At 44.4% G+C, this 18,776-nt stretch overlaps 1 protein-coding gene across 6 annotated transcripts in view; it reads right to left on the bottom strand.

Annotated features, from left to right (window-relative positions):
• Positions 1 to 18,776, bottom strand: part of SWI3A (SWITCH/sucrose nonfermenting 3A) — a 58,026-nt gene that overhangs the window by 4,079 nt on the left and 35,171 nt on the right. For 2 of the 6 annotated variants that reach the window (XM_087374332.1, XM_087374343.1), the window contains exons 3-5: positions 5,250 to 5,762; positions 4,958 to 5,133; positions 4,778 to 4,824 (exon numbers count right to left, since the gene is read on the bottom strand). In XM_087374332.1, the coding sequence (XP_087230458.1) occupies positions 4,778 to 4,824; positions 4,958 to 5,133; positions 5,250 to 5,762 (736 nt within the window). Of the gene's footprint in view, positions 1 to 4,560; positions 4,604 to 4,777; positions 4,825 to 4,957; positions 5,134 to 5,249; positions 5,763 to 18,776 lie in introns of those variants that run through there. The other 4 variants (XM_087374339.1, XM_087374348.1, XM_087374352.1 and 1 more) reach the window with 3 other exon arrangements.

The raw sequence follows: 18,776 nt of genomic DNA, 5'->3' as shown, positions 1-18,776 counted from the left end.
TACAATCACAAAGCTTAACTTCTGTCCATTTAATGATCACGAAATGCTCCTAGTATTGATGCCAGAGACCTACTTCACTTCTATAAATTTCCAACATATTCTTCTGCTTAAGGGAACACCTTCATCCCACATGGCTATCCCCTATGACTAGATGTCATTCACGCCATGGCTATTTACCACATCTCCTAGTGGCCATCCACACCATGGCTACTTTGTCATTGGCCTTTGTTGGGTTGAAGTGGCGGATGACAAAGTAATAGCACACAAATAGAACCACAATGCTCTGTTCCACCATGCCAATGCTCAAGTTATAAACCCCGCCTAAGTTGCCAAGGAAATAATCAAATATCAATGAGTACTACACTCGCTCTAGTCGTCGCCAATGTGAACTCCATCCGCTGTTGATCTAACACCTCGTCCAATCAGCATCAACACACTCTTCAACGAACCACACCCCGGCATGGGAGCTTCCCGGAATCGTCTTCTCCCAATTAGATGGCCTCTTGGAGACGTATGCTCCAAGCTTTCTTCCAAGATTGGATTCACCCTTTCTTTTTGTCCATCAGACTCAAAATGATAAGTAAAACTCATACTCCAAGTGATTCCTAACTTTTAAACATTCCTGCCCAAAATGCATGAGAACTTCAGATCTTTGCCACTGACAATATCACAAGGCAACCCATACAGCCTGAAGAGTTGCTAAACAAATTGATGAACCAATGCAGTAGCCCTTATCTTTGTGGGTGAAAATCTAGCCATATTCATCAATCTATCCACCACAACCCAAATAGTGTCATGCACTCGCTGGCTTCATGATAATTTCACAATGAAGTCCATAGAAACACTCTCCCATTCACGCCCAGGGATGTCTAGAGGATGCAACAATCCTCTAGCCCTAAAGTGTTCTATCTTATTGATTTTACACTACTTGAATTTTATCACATAGTCAGTTATCTCGGCCTTTATCTTAGTTCAGTAAAACATTCGTTTTACTAAATCATAGGTTCCCTAAGTTCCTAGATGACCTGAGGTTGGAGCATCATGATATTCGTATAAGTTCTTCCTCCTACTTTACATCATTAGGAATGCAAATCTTTCCATTTCGGAACAGCAAGCTATTCCGAATGTGAACTTACCACCCGACACCTAAATCGATGGTATGACCCCTGAATCTTGTGGCGCTCCTTGTCTGGACTTGCTACCAATCCTAATCGAAATGATTGTTCATCCTACATAGCCCTCTTAGGAATCATAAAGGTCAGCTCTTGCCTCGGTAAAACTCAAAAGAGTTGCCTCCCCAATGTGACTCAAAGCATCGGCAATCTTGTTAAGCTTGAATGGTCTGGTCTGGTCTCGACCTCGAGCCTAGAGTCCTACCTTCTACATGGCGGATCACAAGATACTATGCTGAAGGTCCCTTGTGGACGGCTTTGGTGGCTACGAGACACTAGAGCTTTGGGCATTGCCTTGGGCACTCTTATATATGGGAGCATTCCACTTTCCAAAAAGCGTCTTGGCTAAATATAGCCAATTGGCCCTTTGCTAGTGTTCTAACTCCTCTAGCCCCACGTAAGCTTGCTTCCCTTAATGCTAGGGCCCCTTGACCCTACTGGATTAAGTCCACTAATCCGAGCATTAGCATCCAGCTACATAACGTGAAACCTTTAAAAAAAGACTTGTTCATGTAGCTGATTTTCGGGCTGCTCCAGTAGCTGTATAGACTCACACTGACTTCCAAGCCCTCAATATCCTGCCAAGAGAAAAGAAAACATACCTTTGTACGACTAGAATATATCCAATCGTACAAATTCAGTAATTTTGTTGTTCGAAAGTCCAAAAAAGAAATTTTCTTTTTTGTTGTGCAAAATAGAAAATGCTATTCCTAGTGTGTTGCTCCAAAACCTAATTGGCCTGATGTGTAGTCATTGTGTCCCTTGTGTAGAAGCTTGCACCAATGTTTTCGTTTTGTAGTTCTGGGCGCTCACAATCTCTCCAAAGGTATTCTATTGCTCCTTGATTGAAACAAACTTTTTTACAGAGCTCTTCTTCTTTCCAAAGACTCTCCTTGAAGATAAAGTTGCATGGACTTCAAAAGAAGCAATGTAGAACAAGGCATGGTGCAAGCATCATCCTTCCTAACACGTGCACCCAAGTAGAACACACACACACGACACAGACACAGGACTATGAGAGGAAGCACGAAAACAAAGATTGACCATTTCAAGAAGACAATACCCCAGATTGATTGGGATTGAGAATGCATAGCTTATGTCCTCCAAAAGGGGGTACAAGCAAAAGTAGTCTTTTAGGACAAGATAACAACGAGCAAGGTTCTGAAACAAAGTAACAAGCTGAGAAGTACCAAGACGTGGATTTCAGAGGAGCTCACCCCCACTTAGCTCAAGGCAAGAAATGCATTATTGCCTAGAGTAAAATGAAGCCCGGAAGGAAAAAAAGTGGGCTGTTTACCAAGATGGGATAATGCTAATCAAAGATTTCAAATCTAGACCCAAAGACTCTCAGTCTGAAAAAGATGAAATGAAGGCCACTTCTGACACTCAGAGTTGTAATAGCTACTCTCTTTTGGATGTGTACTTTGTCTCATAGGCCCGTAAGGCCTTTTGAAGACGTCAATATAACTTTCTTCTTTCTACAGTCTTTTACTAGAGACCGAGTCACTTGTAGGGATATGCGGCTCTCTCTAGGACCATATATGTCCAAAGGTGCTGCTCTCTAAGGACCAAAAATTGTGTGCTCCTACACCTGCCAAACTCCCTCCTTGTTATGTGCTCTAAGAATGCTTCAATGGCTTGTCATGGATAGGATCCATGGTCCCAAAAGCCCCTTCTATAGAAGAAGAGGACTAGTCACAGACCCTCCCCTCCCTGCAGGCCGACCAATCCCCAGAAGGGCCTGACTGATAGACTGGCCTACCCCCTATCTGGGGCCAACCCCTGCCTGCTGGCCAACCATGCCTCTTATGCAGCCTGACCCCAAGGCGGCTCGTCAGGTCTAGTATCCAGGGCTTTTGAGTGCCCTATATAAACCTCTCTAGGTCTGGTTTCCTGCTCCTTTGCTGGGCTACTCAGCTGACATGGTTGGGCCCTTTTGCTGCCCATGTGGCAGAAACCTGTGCTAACCACAGTGGAGCCCACATATGCTCTAGATTTACTCAGACAGCAGGCTGATTCACTGTCCATGTGGAAGCCTATGCATAATGATGAGTCGCTTGTGTAGCAACCCAAGCCCTACGTGCCATCCCCCTCACATACAGGCTCGCATGTGGGGAATTGACCCTGATACTTGGACGTGCTTCACCCAGATTTCCACTTGGTTTGTGCTTCATCTTATACTGTGGTATCAAGAGTCATCTAAATAGCCTGCCAAAGAAAACAAACCTCTAGCTCTGCATGCAGTTGAGTGACTGATGTGCCAGCACAGTTACGCTGAAACGCGTTTCAGAGCCCAGCCAGGCCTGAAACGCCGTTTCAGAGAAGCCCCGTTTACTGAAACGTTTCAGGACCCTGAAACGGCTGGCTGAAACGTTTCAGCCAGTCTGAAACGCGTTTCAGAACCCTGAAACGGGCCGTTTCAGACAACACAGGCTGCTAGGTCTCCAAAATGACGAGAAATCCGCCGCCAGCCCCGTTTTTGGTCTTTTTGCTTTCGATTTTGGCCTCCTTCCACTCCTTCAGCCTCATATTCTCTCCATCCTCAAGGTTTTCCAGCCCTCCTTGAGCCCCATTCACTCCTTTCCTCTCCTTTCTCTCCTGCAAGCTGCTTTAGCCCTCCATCATCATCTACTCCCCTCCAGCCCCCTCCTTCAGTCCCCTCTTTCAGCCCTCTCTTTCAGCCTTCTGTTCCCTCCTCTTTCAGGCCCCACTTTCAAGTTTCAGCCCTCTCTTTCAACCCTTGGCTCTCTTTCAAGCTGTAGGCTGTAGCATTCTAATGCGTGTGTTCTCATCTCAAAACCCCCTTTTCTAAACCTATCTTGCTGACGTGGTGTTTCCCCGTTGCAGCCCTCCCAGAAATCCCAAAACGTTTCCGTTTCTGTTTCCGTTCCCCATTTCCCCGTTTCCGTTTCCCCTAACTGTGTGTGCCAGGGTAGAGGAGCAAAACATCCTTGCCATTTCCTTGGGGATTGTTGTGTATCTCAACAATTTGCAGCCTGAAATTAAGGCTCTGTAAGAGCACAATCAGCACACGTATGCAGGACAGCATGGTCACTTTCATGGTTATGATATCTTCTATGCTGGCCAGCATTCTTTTTAGGCGTAGCCTTTCTGGTAAGACATCATTTCCAGCCCACAGTGGCATTTAATGATATGCATGGAAGGTGGCTTGTTATACAGTGTTTGATTCAAGGAGAAATTTTTTAGTTTTTTTGGCTTCTTTTATCTCCCTTCTGCATGATAGAGCCCTTCGGTCATGAAGTATGAACTAGTATTCTCTTACATATGACAATATTTTTTCCTCACAAAGCTCGTTCTACATACACCAAGCTGCATATACCTGTAAGAGAGCCTCTGCTTTATACATTTACTGACTTTTTCAGCCGCTCCGCATTAGGGTCATTTTTGCAGTAAGGCCACAAGAACTTTCTCTATAACACAAGTAAATGCACAATGCAAGAGATGAAAGTCAAGTCCAGACGGGGGCTAAAACAGGCACATTTAGGAAAGAAGCAATTGCCCAAGAGAAAGTTCTGCATCGCTAAATGGTACTCTCAAAGGAAGGAACTGAATAAGACAAGGCATCTGGAGATGAGACTCCTCACCTCCTTTAGTAAGTGACACATCTTCTTTCTCACCATGCTCTTTGCTGCTGCACAAAAACCAGTGACAAGATATTGTCATTTAAGTGCTATGATTTTAATTATGCAGTCAGAATGCTTACCTATGCAGACACATAAGATAGACAGATTAAAGTACTTTTTCTCCCTTCACAGTATATTAACCTTGTAGCCTGAATTCCACTTATTGGCAAAGGGTCTTTGTGAGCCGCCTGAGAGTTGTGATTATTTAAAGACAAAATTTGAGAAGCTACAGGATCCTCCTCTGCAAGTGCTGCCACAGCTGCTTGCGCTGCTGCTGCAGCTACCCGTGGGCCCACCATGGCAGATAAAAAAGCTACCTACCATGAAACATGTGATTTCAATGTTAAGGTCCAGGCATCGCAGAGATCCATATATGATTTTGCTATCCTAGTTTAAAACAAGAACTTCAATCCAGTTGTGGATAAGTGTTGACCTGGGCCACAATAGGATTGCTTGTGTCAGCAAGCGGCGTCAAACGCTTCCGCTTCAAAGGTGGCTCAGCGGCATCTTCAATTGATTCATAGTTCTCATTACTGCCATGCATTGCCGCATACATTTTTGAATCTGTGAGATCAGCCCCCACACTACTATCTTTCTGCTCCACAACCCCACCCTTGTCACTAGAATCCATCATGTTCTGGTTAGTGACTGCAGAGTCTGAAGGTGGGGCACCCACATTGCTGAGGAACTGATCTCCAAAAGGGAGCTTGATAAAATACATTATACACTCAGCCTTGGACTTTGTTCCCACATGGTTTGCAACACAATTCCAGTCCTCTCCATATTTTGAGACAGCTTCAAGAAGGAGAAGAGCTTCTTGCTTGGTCCAACTGTCACTACTAAGGCGAGCATCTAAGCGTGTTCCCTCCTCTTTAAAATCGTCCTTAGACAAGCCTTCCCCAATTTTCGCGGTTGACAGACAACTTGGGCAAAGTATAAACCCTGCCTGCCAGACAAAAAAATAAAGGGAAAACATCAGTACGTATTTGACAAGACAACTTCCATTACTTTTAAAAAAAGACGGAAAAGACTTTGAACCTAAAGAAGGAAAGGACACAGAGAGTTAAATTAATGTTCTAAAAACAGGATCACTCAGCCTATCAAAAAGTTAGATTACCTACAAAGAATTGATGAAATTGACCATTGTGGTGGCAAGTACAAAAGCAGAATGGGATAAGAAATACAAGTACACCTATCATCTGATAAAGCAGAATGTGCAAGATGTCATGCTAGGACAGCTCAACACAGTCAAGACATCGAAAGAAGCATGGGATATGTTCGCAGCTCTCTATGAGTCCAAGAACACATCTAGGATTCTCACACTGAGAAACCAGATCAAGCAGAGTTTCCACAACAGCAGTGGAACCAGTCATGCTCATGTACTCCGCATAAAAGACTACAACAATCAACTTGCAGTAGCAGGAGAGACCATGAACCCCGCAGAAATGGTTCAAGTCATCCTAAATGGACTAGGAGAGGGATACGAGAATCTAGTTCAAAGTATTTCCATCCAATGGCAAATTCCGACATTGAAAGAACTTCAGTCAGTTCTACTTGGTGAAGAACTTAGGACTCAGGCAATTCAAGCCCGAAAAGGTCATTCTAATGATCAGGCATTCACAGCTTTAGACAGAAGTAGAGGCAGAGGCAGAGGCAGAGGCAGAGGTAGATCATATCAGAAAAGTGGTCATCATCAACAAAGCCAAAATCAAGATCAACATCAACATCATTCTCAGCAACATTAAGAGGAAATCATTCCAACCGAGGAAGATTTCAAGGACGAGGGAATGCATCCACCAACGTGTCAAACATTCAGTGCAACTACTATCACAATGTTGGACACTATGAAAGAGATTGCCGCAAGAAGCAGTACAACCAAGGCGATCAATCGAGCTGTTAATCGAGGGAGTTTTCGAGGCAGAGGAAATCATCATCGTGGACATTCTAGTCACAGTCATTTTGCAAATGAACATGGGAATATGTTTCTTGCAAATGAGGAAATGCAGCAAACTGATATGGTGTACCCAGACACTAATTTCAATCCCAAAGAGTGTCCAATTCAGCCATAAGGAATTTTGCATGACTATGGATAAAAATAAGTTAGACATCTAAATCCCATCTTCCAAGAGGGATAGTTCTACGCCGTACCATCTAGCACATCAATTATAGACAGATTGATCCAACTAGTACTTGTGCAGGTGCCCACGAGCTTCACAACTAATGTGATACAAATAGAAACTATTGTCTACATCTTCCTATTTCTTTATCTTGGGAGTCCATGTGCTCCCTCTCTCTTGAAATACACACCAGTGCACATGCTGCGAGTGTGGGGATGCAAGTAACTTGGCAAGCAAGTTTCAAAAAAGACCAATCCACACTAAATCACATCTTCACCCTCAGATCCATCAAGAGGAGGCACGACACCATAAACACAATTGCTGCTTTGTAAGCTTCCAAAAGGCTTTTGATTCAGTACCATGGGCTTGCCTCATCGCTTGCACACGACGTTATATGGACAATCATGGCTTTGTATGAAAGAGTTATAGGCAAAGTGCACACAACATAGGGATTGTCAGAGGAGGTGAGCAGCACCATTGGAGTGAAGCAAGGGTAACCCCTTTCTTTCAACCTCTTTGGCATTCACATCAATCAGCTGGCCCTTTGTGGACACAATAGGCATTCGAGATATTCACCCATGGATACATGGATGTGGGCAAGTCATTAAAAACTTACACGAGAGATGCCACACTCTTCACACACAAGGTTATCCAACTTAGAGTCCAAACACAAGGCCCAATGGGATCTAGCCCCAAAAACAAATGAGATCTTCACAAGAGAAATGGCTGGACTGCAACTTTGACTTTCAAACACGCAAACTCAACAAGAGATTAGACTCAGGCATGTCCTAGTGACAAAACCTTAGTAGTCACTAACCATAGTTAGTGAACTAACTGCGGTTAGGGGAAAAAACCTCTTAAAGAGGGAAAAGTGCCCCTAACTAGCTTATTATATTACATTGGTCACTACTGAATTATATCTAAAATTCTAACACCCCCCTGCAGTGCCAATGTCATGTACAAGGCTGATCAATCACCAAACGGATATAAGTTCAGGGCACTGCAAAATGCCTCAAACTTTTCACGTGGTAGTGCTTTGGTGAAAATATCTGCAACATTGTCATGTGTGGACACAAAGATCATACTGATCTCTCCTGCATGCAACTTCTCTCTGACGTAGTGATAGTGAACCTCAATGTGCTTCGTGTGAGCATGAAACATTCTTTGCCATTGCAATGGCACTCTGACTATCAGTGAGAATTGGAGAAGGACCCTCCAAAGACAGATGAAGATCAGCAAATAGACGTCGCAGCCAGACACATTCAACTGTTGTTGTGAAAGCTGCCCTGTACTCAGCTTCACATGATGAGGTAGCCACTGTAGATTGTTTCTTGCTCAGCCAGGAAATGCAAGATTTACCCAAAAAGAAACAATTGCCGCTAGTGGATTGCCTAGTGTCATAATCACTAGCCCAATCTGAATCACTGTAGGCATGCATCTGCAAGTCACCCCCCCTGGGAAATAGCAAGCCAAAAGACTTTGTGCCTGCCCTGCAAATAACGGAAGATGCGCATAGTTTTTGGGCTGTGCATGTGCAAACTGAATATCAGGTCTAGTGTTGCAGAGATATATGAGGCATCCAACAGCCTGACTGTAAAGTGTGGCATCAACTGATTCTCCTGCATCATGCATTGTGAGTTTTAGCCCCGGCTCCATGGGAGTGGCTATGGGCTTACACTCATGCATGTTAAATCTGTCCAAGAGTTTCTGAACATACTTGGATTGAGACATAACAGTGCCACCGTCTCTCATGAGAGAACTGGATCCCCAAATAAAAGTGAAGCAGCCCAAAATCTGACATGTCAAAGTTGGTCTACAAATCAGCTTTGAAATCTGCAATTTTGTCTTCATTGGACCCTGTGAGCAGTAAGTCATCGACATAAAGAAGGATGACTAAAATTTCCCCCCCATCCATCTTGATGTAAAGGGTGCTCTCAGTAGGACTATTGTGCAACCCCTTGCTGGTCAAAAAGGCATGGATCTTGGCATACCATGCACGAGGGGCCTGTTTCAGCGCATATAAAGCTTTGTTGAGCCTGCATACTTGAAGTGCATTTGCTGTAATTTCAAAGCCCGGAGGTTGTTTGACATACACCTCTTCCAGCAAGTCCCCATTTAAGAAGGCTGTTTTTATGTCCAACTGATGAACATTCCACTCAAAATGTGCAACCATTGCAATAACTGATCGGATGGTGGTCATCCGGGATGTAGGAGCGAATGTCTCCTCATAATCTATGCCCTTTTTCTGAGCATAGCCTTTAGCAACTAGCCTTGCCTTATATCTGTCAATGGAGCCATCTGGCTTTCGTTTGACCTTGAAAACCCATCGTGTGCCAATGGCATGTTTACCCTGTGGCAAGTCTACAACATCCCAAGTCTGATTTTTTGCAATGGACTGCAACTCATCGTGCATGGCATTCATCCAATGCACATTATCCTTTGCCTCTTCGAATGTGGCAGGCTCCTCATCAAGGAGAGTACCTGCATATGCTGATTCCACTGAATTAGCACCTTCCATGTGCCTTGCTGCACTGCGAGTCCTGCCAAATAACGGAGCATCAATTTTACTCTCCCTGAGGGTCTGTAACAGCCAGTTTGGGACTGTTTTTGCTGCATATATGTCTGCAATTTCTTGCTACACCACCTGTTCCACTGCCTATAGAGGGGGCAAGACATCCTGTGGCGGAACTAAAGCATCTGGAGGTTGCTGTGAATTCTGATTTGCATCAGAAAAATGAGCAGGGGAACCCAAGGCAATGGGTAGCAACCCCTCAAAGCCATCCTCTGAAGACGAAGGCATTTGAAATTCAGCTCGAGTGTGAGCTGAATTTTCAGAAAATATCACATCTCTAGTTACTATGATCTTGCGTGTAGCAGGATTGTAGAGACGGTACCCCTTGCTTTCTGCACTGTAACCAACAAATATGCATTTGATGGCTTTATCTGACAACTTGTGCCTAAATTCAACTGGCACATGCGCATAAGCAAGGCATCCAAAGACTCGGAAGCGATCCACTGAAGGCTTCCTGTCATTCCAGACCTCATAAGGAGTTTTTGTTTTTAAAGCCTTAGTGGGAGCCCGATTCAAAATGTAATTGGCACACATCAAAAACTCTAGCCAGAATTTGTGAGGCATGTGTTTGCTTTTCAGCATACATCTGTCCATCTCCATGAGGGTTCTATTTTTCCTCTCAGCTTTGCCATTTTGCTGAGGGGTCAGCCTGACTGTGAGCTGATGCACAATACCCTTGCCTTTCAGAAAAGCATCAAATTCTGCAGACAAGTATTCCCCACCTCTATCTGTGCGTAATGTCTGTATCTTGAGTTCGGTCTCATTTTCAATCATGGCTGAAAAGTGTTTAAACACCGTGAACACTTCAGATTTCTGTTTCAGCCCATAAACCCAAGTAAAATTGGAGTAATCATCAATAAATGTAGCGAAGTAGAGATGACCACCCAACGATGGAGTCCTCATGGGACCACAGACATCACTGTGTATAAGCTGTAATTTGCGGACAGCTTTAACTGAACCATCTTGCTTGAAGGGGAATCTATGCATCTTGCCTAAAATGCACCCTTCACAGGCATGTGGAGGAGGTATCTCAAGAGGTGGCAATGCATCAACCATGGAAAACTTCTGAAGTGTCATCAAGCTGTTGTAATGCATGTGGCCATATCTGGCATGCCATAATTCTGCATTTTGCATGGCAGCTGTAGGGGTAGAAACTGCAAGAGCGTGGGCTGCTCTTTTCTCAAAAATATCAAGCTGAAAAAGCCCACGCAGCAGAGTACCAGATAACCTTAAGGCATAGTCATCTTCCCTGTCTCGGACAGCACATTTGTCATCCTCAAAGATGACCTGAAATCCCCCTCTGTTAAGAGTGGACACTGAAAGGAGATTTTTGGTTATGCCAGGCACATATAAGACATCTGAAAGTCTGAAAATTGAGCCATCAATGGCAGTGAGCTCAACATTTCCTGTGCCACGTACTGAATATGATGAGTTGTTGGCACAAGTGACTTTCTTACCAATAGGAGGTGGATGCAAGGAAGTAAAAAGACACTTCCTAGAAGTGATGTGCTTGGATGCACCACTGTCAAAATACCAAGTGTTCAGTGTTTCATTGACACTGAAAGCAGATGCATCTGTAGAAGAGTCATAACTGCAAGTTAAAAATGCATATGTATCATCACTGCAAGTTACTGTACTATCCCGAGCATCTGGAACAGTCAACCTAGAATCTGAAATGCAAGAGAAAAAGGCATAATCCTGTCCAACAAAGTTGGCTGCAGCATTCTCACTGTCAGATGCATAAGGAGCTGAATCTAAAACAGCCATACCTAAGCTGTTTTTCTTTTCTTTTGCAAGCCTTTTCCTGCATTCTGCTATGTGATGACCTGGCTTTTTGCAGTAGTGACAAAAACCCTTCTTCTTGGGCTTACTTGCATCATTTTTAGCCTTTTGGGAAGGCTGTCCTAACCCACTGGAAGGCTGATTTACTGATGTCTTTGCCTGTCCCTTTGTTTTTTATTTAAACTTTGAGAGCATGGCTTGTTCACCTGCACGTGAAGCCAAATTTTTCCTGGTCTGCTCTTCCTGAAGCAGAAGTCCTATCAACTCATGAAAAGTGAGAGGATTTGCACCCCCCCTCAATGATAAGTTCAGCGAGGTATGAAAGCTGAGATAAGACTCAGGAAGAGAATTCAGAGTGGTTGTAATCATCTCTAAATCAGGAATAATTTCATCTATGTTTAACAATTGCTCTCTGAGATCCTGTAGCTTTGTGAGGTGGACTGACATGGAGTCACCCTCTTCCATATGTGTATTACTCAACTCTCTTTTCAAGAAAGATACTCTTGCATCATTCCGAGCTGCATACATACTTTCCAAAATATCCCACGCTGCCCTGGAGGTCTTACACGACCGGATATGCGGAATGATAAATCTTTTCACTGAAAGAGAGATGCATGACAAAGCTAAGGCATCCCGTGAATCCCATCTCTTCTGTTCTAGAGTAGTGACTATAGCTGCACCAACAACTTGTCCCCTGCAGCTGCACCCTGTGCACGACCTCTTCCACCTTGCTGGGGAGGGGTAGCAGGTGCAATATCTGCTGGTCGGATCTCATCCCCATTGACATAATCCCATAAATTGCAAGAAATCAGAATATTGCGTAACATGAAACTCCAGAGGGAGTAGTTGGTACCATCCAACTTGTCTTCCTGTGAAAAACCACCGAACTGGAACTCATTCTGATTTTGATGGGCCATATCTGAGAAAAAGATTGAAGCAGATACAAAGCTGAATTCCCTTACTGGGAATGAAATGCACAACTCCCAAAAAAACACAGCCAAGCACGGGCTGTAAATGCAACTTAGATTTCTGTACTTGCACTGTCAGAAATCTGTCCAAGCATCAAAAACTCTCCAAAATCTGCCAAAAGTGCTTCAAACACTCCAAGAAAGGCAGCATGAACTGAATACTCCAAAAATTGCTCTCTCAACACAAAAGCCCCAAAATAGGCCTGAAATTGCAACCGAAAAGGGGCAAATTGAACAAAAGCCCCAAATATTGCAAGAATTGCGCTCTGTCTGCAAAAGCCCCAAATTTTACTGCAAAATTGCAGTGTAATCACAAAATCCCCAAATTTCTTCAAGAAATTGTGCTGAAGAACTGAAAGCCCCGAATTTCGTGCTTGAAATTGCAATCAGAAAAGGGGCAAATTCACCAAAAGCCCCAAATTTGCAATTTCTGAACAAAAGCCCCAAATTTGCAGATCTATCTGCAATGTTTGCTTTGCAAGTAACTTTGAACCTGCAGATGAAGGAAATCCTGTACGGATCTGCAGGTACAAATCTGCCACACGTGCGGATGTACGACAGAGTACTGATGATGCAGAACTGTACGGCGATGACAAGGTGTACTGAAATAGGAACCTGTATGGAAACAGGTACAACTACCTGTTGTACAGTGTGTACACGCAAGTATACCGATAGCAAGTACTGCAGGTACAAAATTCGTACGGAAGGTGATGCAAGAACGACTGCAACAGATACGGTACGCAGGTACGAAGACAAGTATGGTACACGATGTACTGCGTTGTACGACGAAACTGTACGATACACGGGTGTATGGACGAGCAATACGGTACGCTCTGTACGGACGACCACGGCGAGTTGTACGTACGGAACTGTACGGGAGCTGAGCTGTACGACGAAGTTGTACGGGAGCTGCGCTGTACGGTGAAACTGTACGGCAGGATTCCGTACAGTCGTACGGACTGTACGGACGAGGTGTCACAGACTGTAGCTGAAGCTGAACGGGGAGGTTGGAGCTGGAGGCAAAGAGTAGGAGCTGAAGGGAGCAGGGAGCACGGAGCTCTTCAACCTGCTCTGATACCAAATGAGGAAGGTCCCCTAATGTGATCTGTGCCTTAGTGCGCCAACGAGCCTGATATGTCTCTAACTTTGGCTCAGGTCCCTAGCAGCCGCCACCTCCATGGGTCCTACTGTTTGATGTTGTCTGGCTGGAAAAACTCAATGATCATACTTTGAGTGGAGTCTAGCTTTGTATCCTGATCTCCCATGCGTGCCCTCAACAAGCGCTCCCTGTGTCGGACAACCTCATAGATGAAGGCAACAAAGCATATCTAGTCTGGGTAGGGTAGGAAACTCGGTAGGGATCCAAAACCATCTCTAAAAAGGCAATGATAGCGACCTTTGATCTCATAGTACATAAGGCATTTAAAAAGGCAATGATAGCGGCCTCTGATCTCATAGTACACAAGGCATTTAAAAGTGAAATGCTCCTCTAACTCGATCTCCCGGGATTCACATAAGGTACAGATGCGGACCTCTCTAGATATGCCCTCTGCCTGACCACTCTCAACACGGAGAGAATTGCCCTATCGATATCCTCACAGAGTGGGGGAGGTGGATCCATGTGTACGGTGGGTCAATGAACCCCTCTGCTGAAATCCATAGACAGTGGTCTCTATAGAAGCTGAGCTTCACAGGGAGATCACGAAGTGCCAACCAAATCCTGAACATTTGTACCTGTAGCAGATCCTCCTAGATCACCTAGTTCACCTCTTGATATGTGAGCAAGATAGAGGGGACCTCGACCCTGTACTAGAAGGGAGGTAGCATGTCTATGTGGAGCCGCAGGTTCTCAAACCATCTGCATGTGTGTGCATACCAGCACCACTAGTCACCCTCTGCTGCCAATGCCATGGAGAAGATAAGGCCAACAAAGGAAGCCTATATCACCCTGTGGTGCAAGTATGCGATGACCTGAAAACCCACATTGAGCGGTAGTGGGGATGCCCCGAACTCAGCCAAAACTATTTGACGTGGGATTGAATCCTTACTACGAATCATCAGAGAAAGCATGAGAACCTGAAGCCTCTCTACCCGAGCCTAGTCTGTCTCCAATAGATGTAGCCCCCAAAAAGGCTCCCATTCATACCTAGTCTTGATCGGAGGATCCTGAAAATGAGAGAGAGATGCATTTGCACTTGTGGCAGGCTACAGCTACCTAGGGTAGCCACAAAGGCTTCCAAACAGCAGCACAACAGACCACGTAGGACTGCCATGGAGACAGTCCATGTGGGCCTGCAAGGCCAATAATAGTCCACCTCGAACTGCACAGACAATGGCAGAAGCAGGGCCTATTGGTAACCAAATCCGGAACTCCAAACCCAATCCTGGGACTGATGCACAATGAAAGAAGGTGCTGGTAAACAGATCGCAGCAAATATATACTGTCTCCAGAACAAAATTGCACATGTCAAAGTGAAGGGGCTGGCGCTGGATTGAACTGTACAATGCTTGGGAAGCGCGTGCTCTTGCTTTAGGAATATTTCGTAACATAGAAGGTGACCAGGGAGAGAAAATACACAGCACTAGGGCCCAGAAATAAGGGCTGGACCCCCCGAAGGTCTTTATTGCAATAGAAAATACTTTGTACAACTTGCTCTAAGAAGAGCATAAAGTTGAGTACAACTCTTGAATGAATCTGGGAGGTGTGGGGACTTTCTTTTATAGACTAGGCCTAGCCAAAAGCTAGGGCCTGCTTTCTAAAAGCTACTTTTACATAGAAGCCAAGATTTTTAGGCTTTCTTTTTAAATCTGGTGCTTTTGCCGCCTTTTTTCTCTCGTGGGCCCTCCTTTAAAGAGGTGCCCCCTTGTCCATGCTTTTAGGCCTCGTGGGACCTGCTTTTTGTGCTTTTCTTCCCACTCTTAGGACCTTTTCGCACTCTCTTAGGTCCTACACATTACACAAACAAGTTCCAACAATTTAACCCATTAGAGGTTAGCGAAATGCATGCATTCATAATTCTCGGACTATTCCTGGTCCCTTGCGTCCCCACAGTTCTCTTTTACCAATGCAAAGCAAAAGTAAAGTAACCAAACTTATTCTTAGTTAACCAAAGTCAACATTCTTTGACTATCATCAATGCAATAAAGATTCCTCTTTATGTCTTGAAAGAAGTACCAATCTAGTAACATCCCCTCGGCTTCTAATCAGTTGTCCTCAACTAAAAAGATTCTTCATACAGCCGTAAAACTCGAGGATACCTCCTTTCTTGGCATCAATGCCTAATAGTTTTGGTACTTGGCAAGATACCTACAGATAAACTTGCCTCTGGGTTCTTTTCTTCTTTGTGCGGTACATAGTTTGTTTGCTGGAGGATCTCCTCCATCTCTTCCATCTAAAGTGGATCTTGGAATCTGGTAACTTTCAATCGTTGACTTAGATCGGTCTTGTGGCATTCAGTGCTTCTTTTGGCCGACTGGTCTTCCAAGGCACTAGGCAACCACATGCCCCTCTTTTTGTATCTAAAACACGTGCTTTCCACACAGAGATTCTTGCTTTTCTTTGGCATTTCCTGCTCTTTAAGAGCACTAGACAGCCATAGGCCCTTCTTTTTCTTGGCATTGATTTGTGCACTGCATGTACATAAGGGTAGGTACTTAGGTGTGCATAGCTAGCTAGTTTGGGGGCTTTTGGGTTTAGAGGTAGCTCTTCTACAAGTTACCATGAACTAATGTAAATATTTCAAGTTATTAAAGTGTGTTTTGCAGGGACCTCAATGGGAGATGATGAGATGCAATGTGGGTTCCAAGCATCCAGAGCACATGGTATCCAATGTGTCACGGTGTTGGTCGTGGATGACATATGTCCGTCATTGTAGTCCTTTGCCAAGTGTTTATATTGTCATGAGTGGTGGTCCATATTGTGGTGAAGTCATGTGAGCATTCATGTACAGGTTGGGGCTGATTTATGTGTGGTCAAGTGTGGGCATTCATTATGTGTGGTCAAGTGTGGGTATTCATGCATTAATTGCCCTATGTAAAGTTTGTGAGTGGGGGGAGTGTCTAAGGTCTAGAGTAGGGATAAATTGCCTTGTCCTAGGACTTTGAGAAAGGGATGGAAGAGTGGTAAAATCAATCTGATTACGTGGCTGAAAATTTGGAAATGAAGCGAGACGTGCCTGTTGCATGCATAGTGGCTATGTGACTATGTTCTCCATGCTTCTAGATGGCGAGTTGGCGATGGCATGTGAGATTGAATTTGCTGGAGAATTCTAGAGAATGATCGTGCGCTGAAGAGAATGAGCTGGAATCTTGGAGCTGTTGGCATGAACACGTCGTGAGAAATCTAGAGGATACAAGTTTGATTTTGCAGGAGCTTGGCTAAAAGGAGTTTGGGTGGTTGTTTCCAAGAGAAAGGAAGGGGACACGAGGCTTTGTTGGTGCATGACAGATTCGCCAGCTTACGGAGAGCTGGTACGGGTTGATGGCTATGCACAAGGCATGAATGGTTTTTGACACCAAAGTACCAGCAAACACACGGAAACGCCTTGTGCTGAGCATTGTCGCCTTCCTGCTTCATATGTAAATTGAGAATGTCCGGCCCTGTCTGAGCTTTAGTGTGGCTTCGTTGCGGCTTCGTCGAGGGTTGCGCCATCAGTCAGGAAGGATAGGCTGATTGAGATCATTGATTCGGGCTGGTTTCCTAAGGAACACAGGACTTGTGAGAGGGAGTGGAAGCGCTATCAGTTTGAAGATGCTAGCTTTCCTGGATCCTTGTGAATTGGGAAAGATTATGTGACCTTGTTTGATTGCATTCTAGTCGAGTTGTGTGAGAGATTGCCTTGATGTTTACATCTTCTCGATATCTGCCCTAGTTACCTGTGCATACACTCATTTTCTATTGAGCTCCACACTGTTGCTGATCCTGTTGGTGTCCCAGCTGCATCTTCAATTGTGAATTGGTAATATAATATTTTCTAGGCTTTTTCCTTTTTTGGGCTTAGCAGCATTTCCTGTTCTCTAAGAGCACTAGGCAGCCATAGGCCCTTCTTTTTCTTGGCAAATCCATGCCCATATTTCCTATGGAGTTGACGGCTTTGCCTTTCACAAGCCTTGACTCTTGCCATTTATGCTGGTGGTGGAAGGAAAATGTTCCAAAACAGTCATAAGACTCTAATAATAGAAATCCATCATTTTTTCTATGCTCTGCTAATTATCTTCCTTGCAGAGAACCTCAACAGTTCGGTGATAAGATGGGCTGCTTCTTCCAAGGGCTTTGTTTTCCCCTCGGCTTCTTTGGCCTCCACCTTTGATTCCCAAATAAGGGGAAAAAACACTTGGCCAATGATCACTTGTACAAACACTTGAGCGCATCAGGCTCTAAAGACTTCTCATTTATGAGTAGTGTTTCCCTGAGACAATTCAAGAAAACAATCCATTTTTCTCCTTCCATTGCCATACAAGGGTTAGATCTTCATAAGGCAAACTTTATCAACATAAAAGAGATACTCAGCCTTATATATTTCTCGGAGCCTTTCTTCGTCTTCTTTTCCTGAGAGACCCCTCAAGTCTTCTCTCATGGAGTGATTTGCAGATATACTATTATTGTTTCCAAGTAGTGTGAACCTCTTCTTGGGATCGCTTTGGAAAGAACTATTTTGAAATAGATTCCATTCACTGCACAAGTGCTCCCAATTCTCAAGGTCTTCTTCCTACCAAACACTTACCGTGCTAGTCAGACATAGACTCGGAGGGTTCTTAAACTTTCCAAAAGGACATATAACTGACATATGACTGTAAAACTCTGTCGCTTTGGCCATAATAATCCATGAGAAACCATAAGAATTCTTGTATAAAACAAATCCCAATGGAAACCATTGAATAATAGAATTCTGAACAAAATACCAGGTCAACAATGACCATAAAATGCTGCCATATTGAGGGCTGGTACTTGAGCATATCATGCTCCACTGCGCCTTTGTACGGCCTGCTTTCAGGGTCTTATGCAGGCCCCGACCCTGCCCATAGCCCTTGCCTTGCTGTCGTACTGCAGATGTACCCGCTCGATTCTGTCCGCCTCTGTCTGGAGCTCCAAACAGCCCCCAACCCCAGAACTGCTGCGACCTGTCTGCTCCAGCTATGTGTCCACCTCGTACAGAATTACTCCACCAGAGGCTCCACTCTTGGCCAAGTAAGTCCATGAATATGCTGCCCACACGGCAGCTGGAACCGGCCTCTAATCACTCAGAGGGCACTGGAACTAAACCTTTAATCACTTCAGCACTTATTTACAGCTCACAAAGCATATATCATAACCATTAACCATTGCATGATCACCGTTTGGCATTTACCCATTTGTTCACAAACAAAACCACTGAAAAAGGGATGGATGCTAGAATGCCCCTGCTCAACAAACATAGACAAGTGCACCCGATTGGCCCCAAACACCGTGGCGCCCCTTTCGGTATTTCTTTATATTTCACAGTGAAATGATTACAAGTTGCATCTGGGAGACCCTCCCTACA

The sequence above is a fragment of the Dipteris shenzhenensis genome, chromosome 1, assembly GCF_047967505.1.
Source record: "Dipteris shenzhenensis isolate YYH24624 ecotype China chromosome 1, Dip_SZ_1.0, whole genome shotgun sequence".
NCBI classification, from domain to species: Eukaryota; Viridiplantae; Streptophyta; class Polypodiopsida; order Gleicheniales; family Dipteridaceae; genus Dipteris; species Dipteris shenzhenensis.
This window is presented reverse-complemented; position numbering and strand designations above follow the sequence as displayed.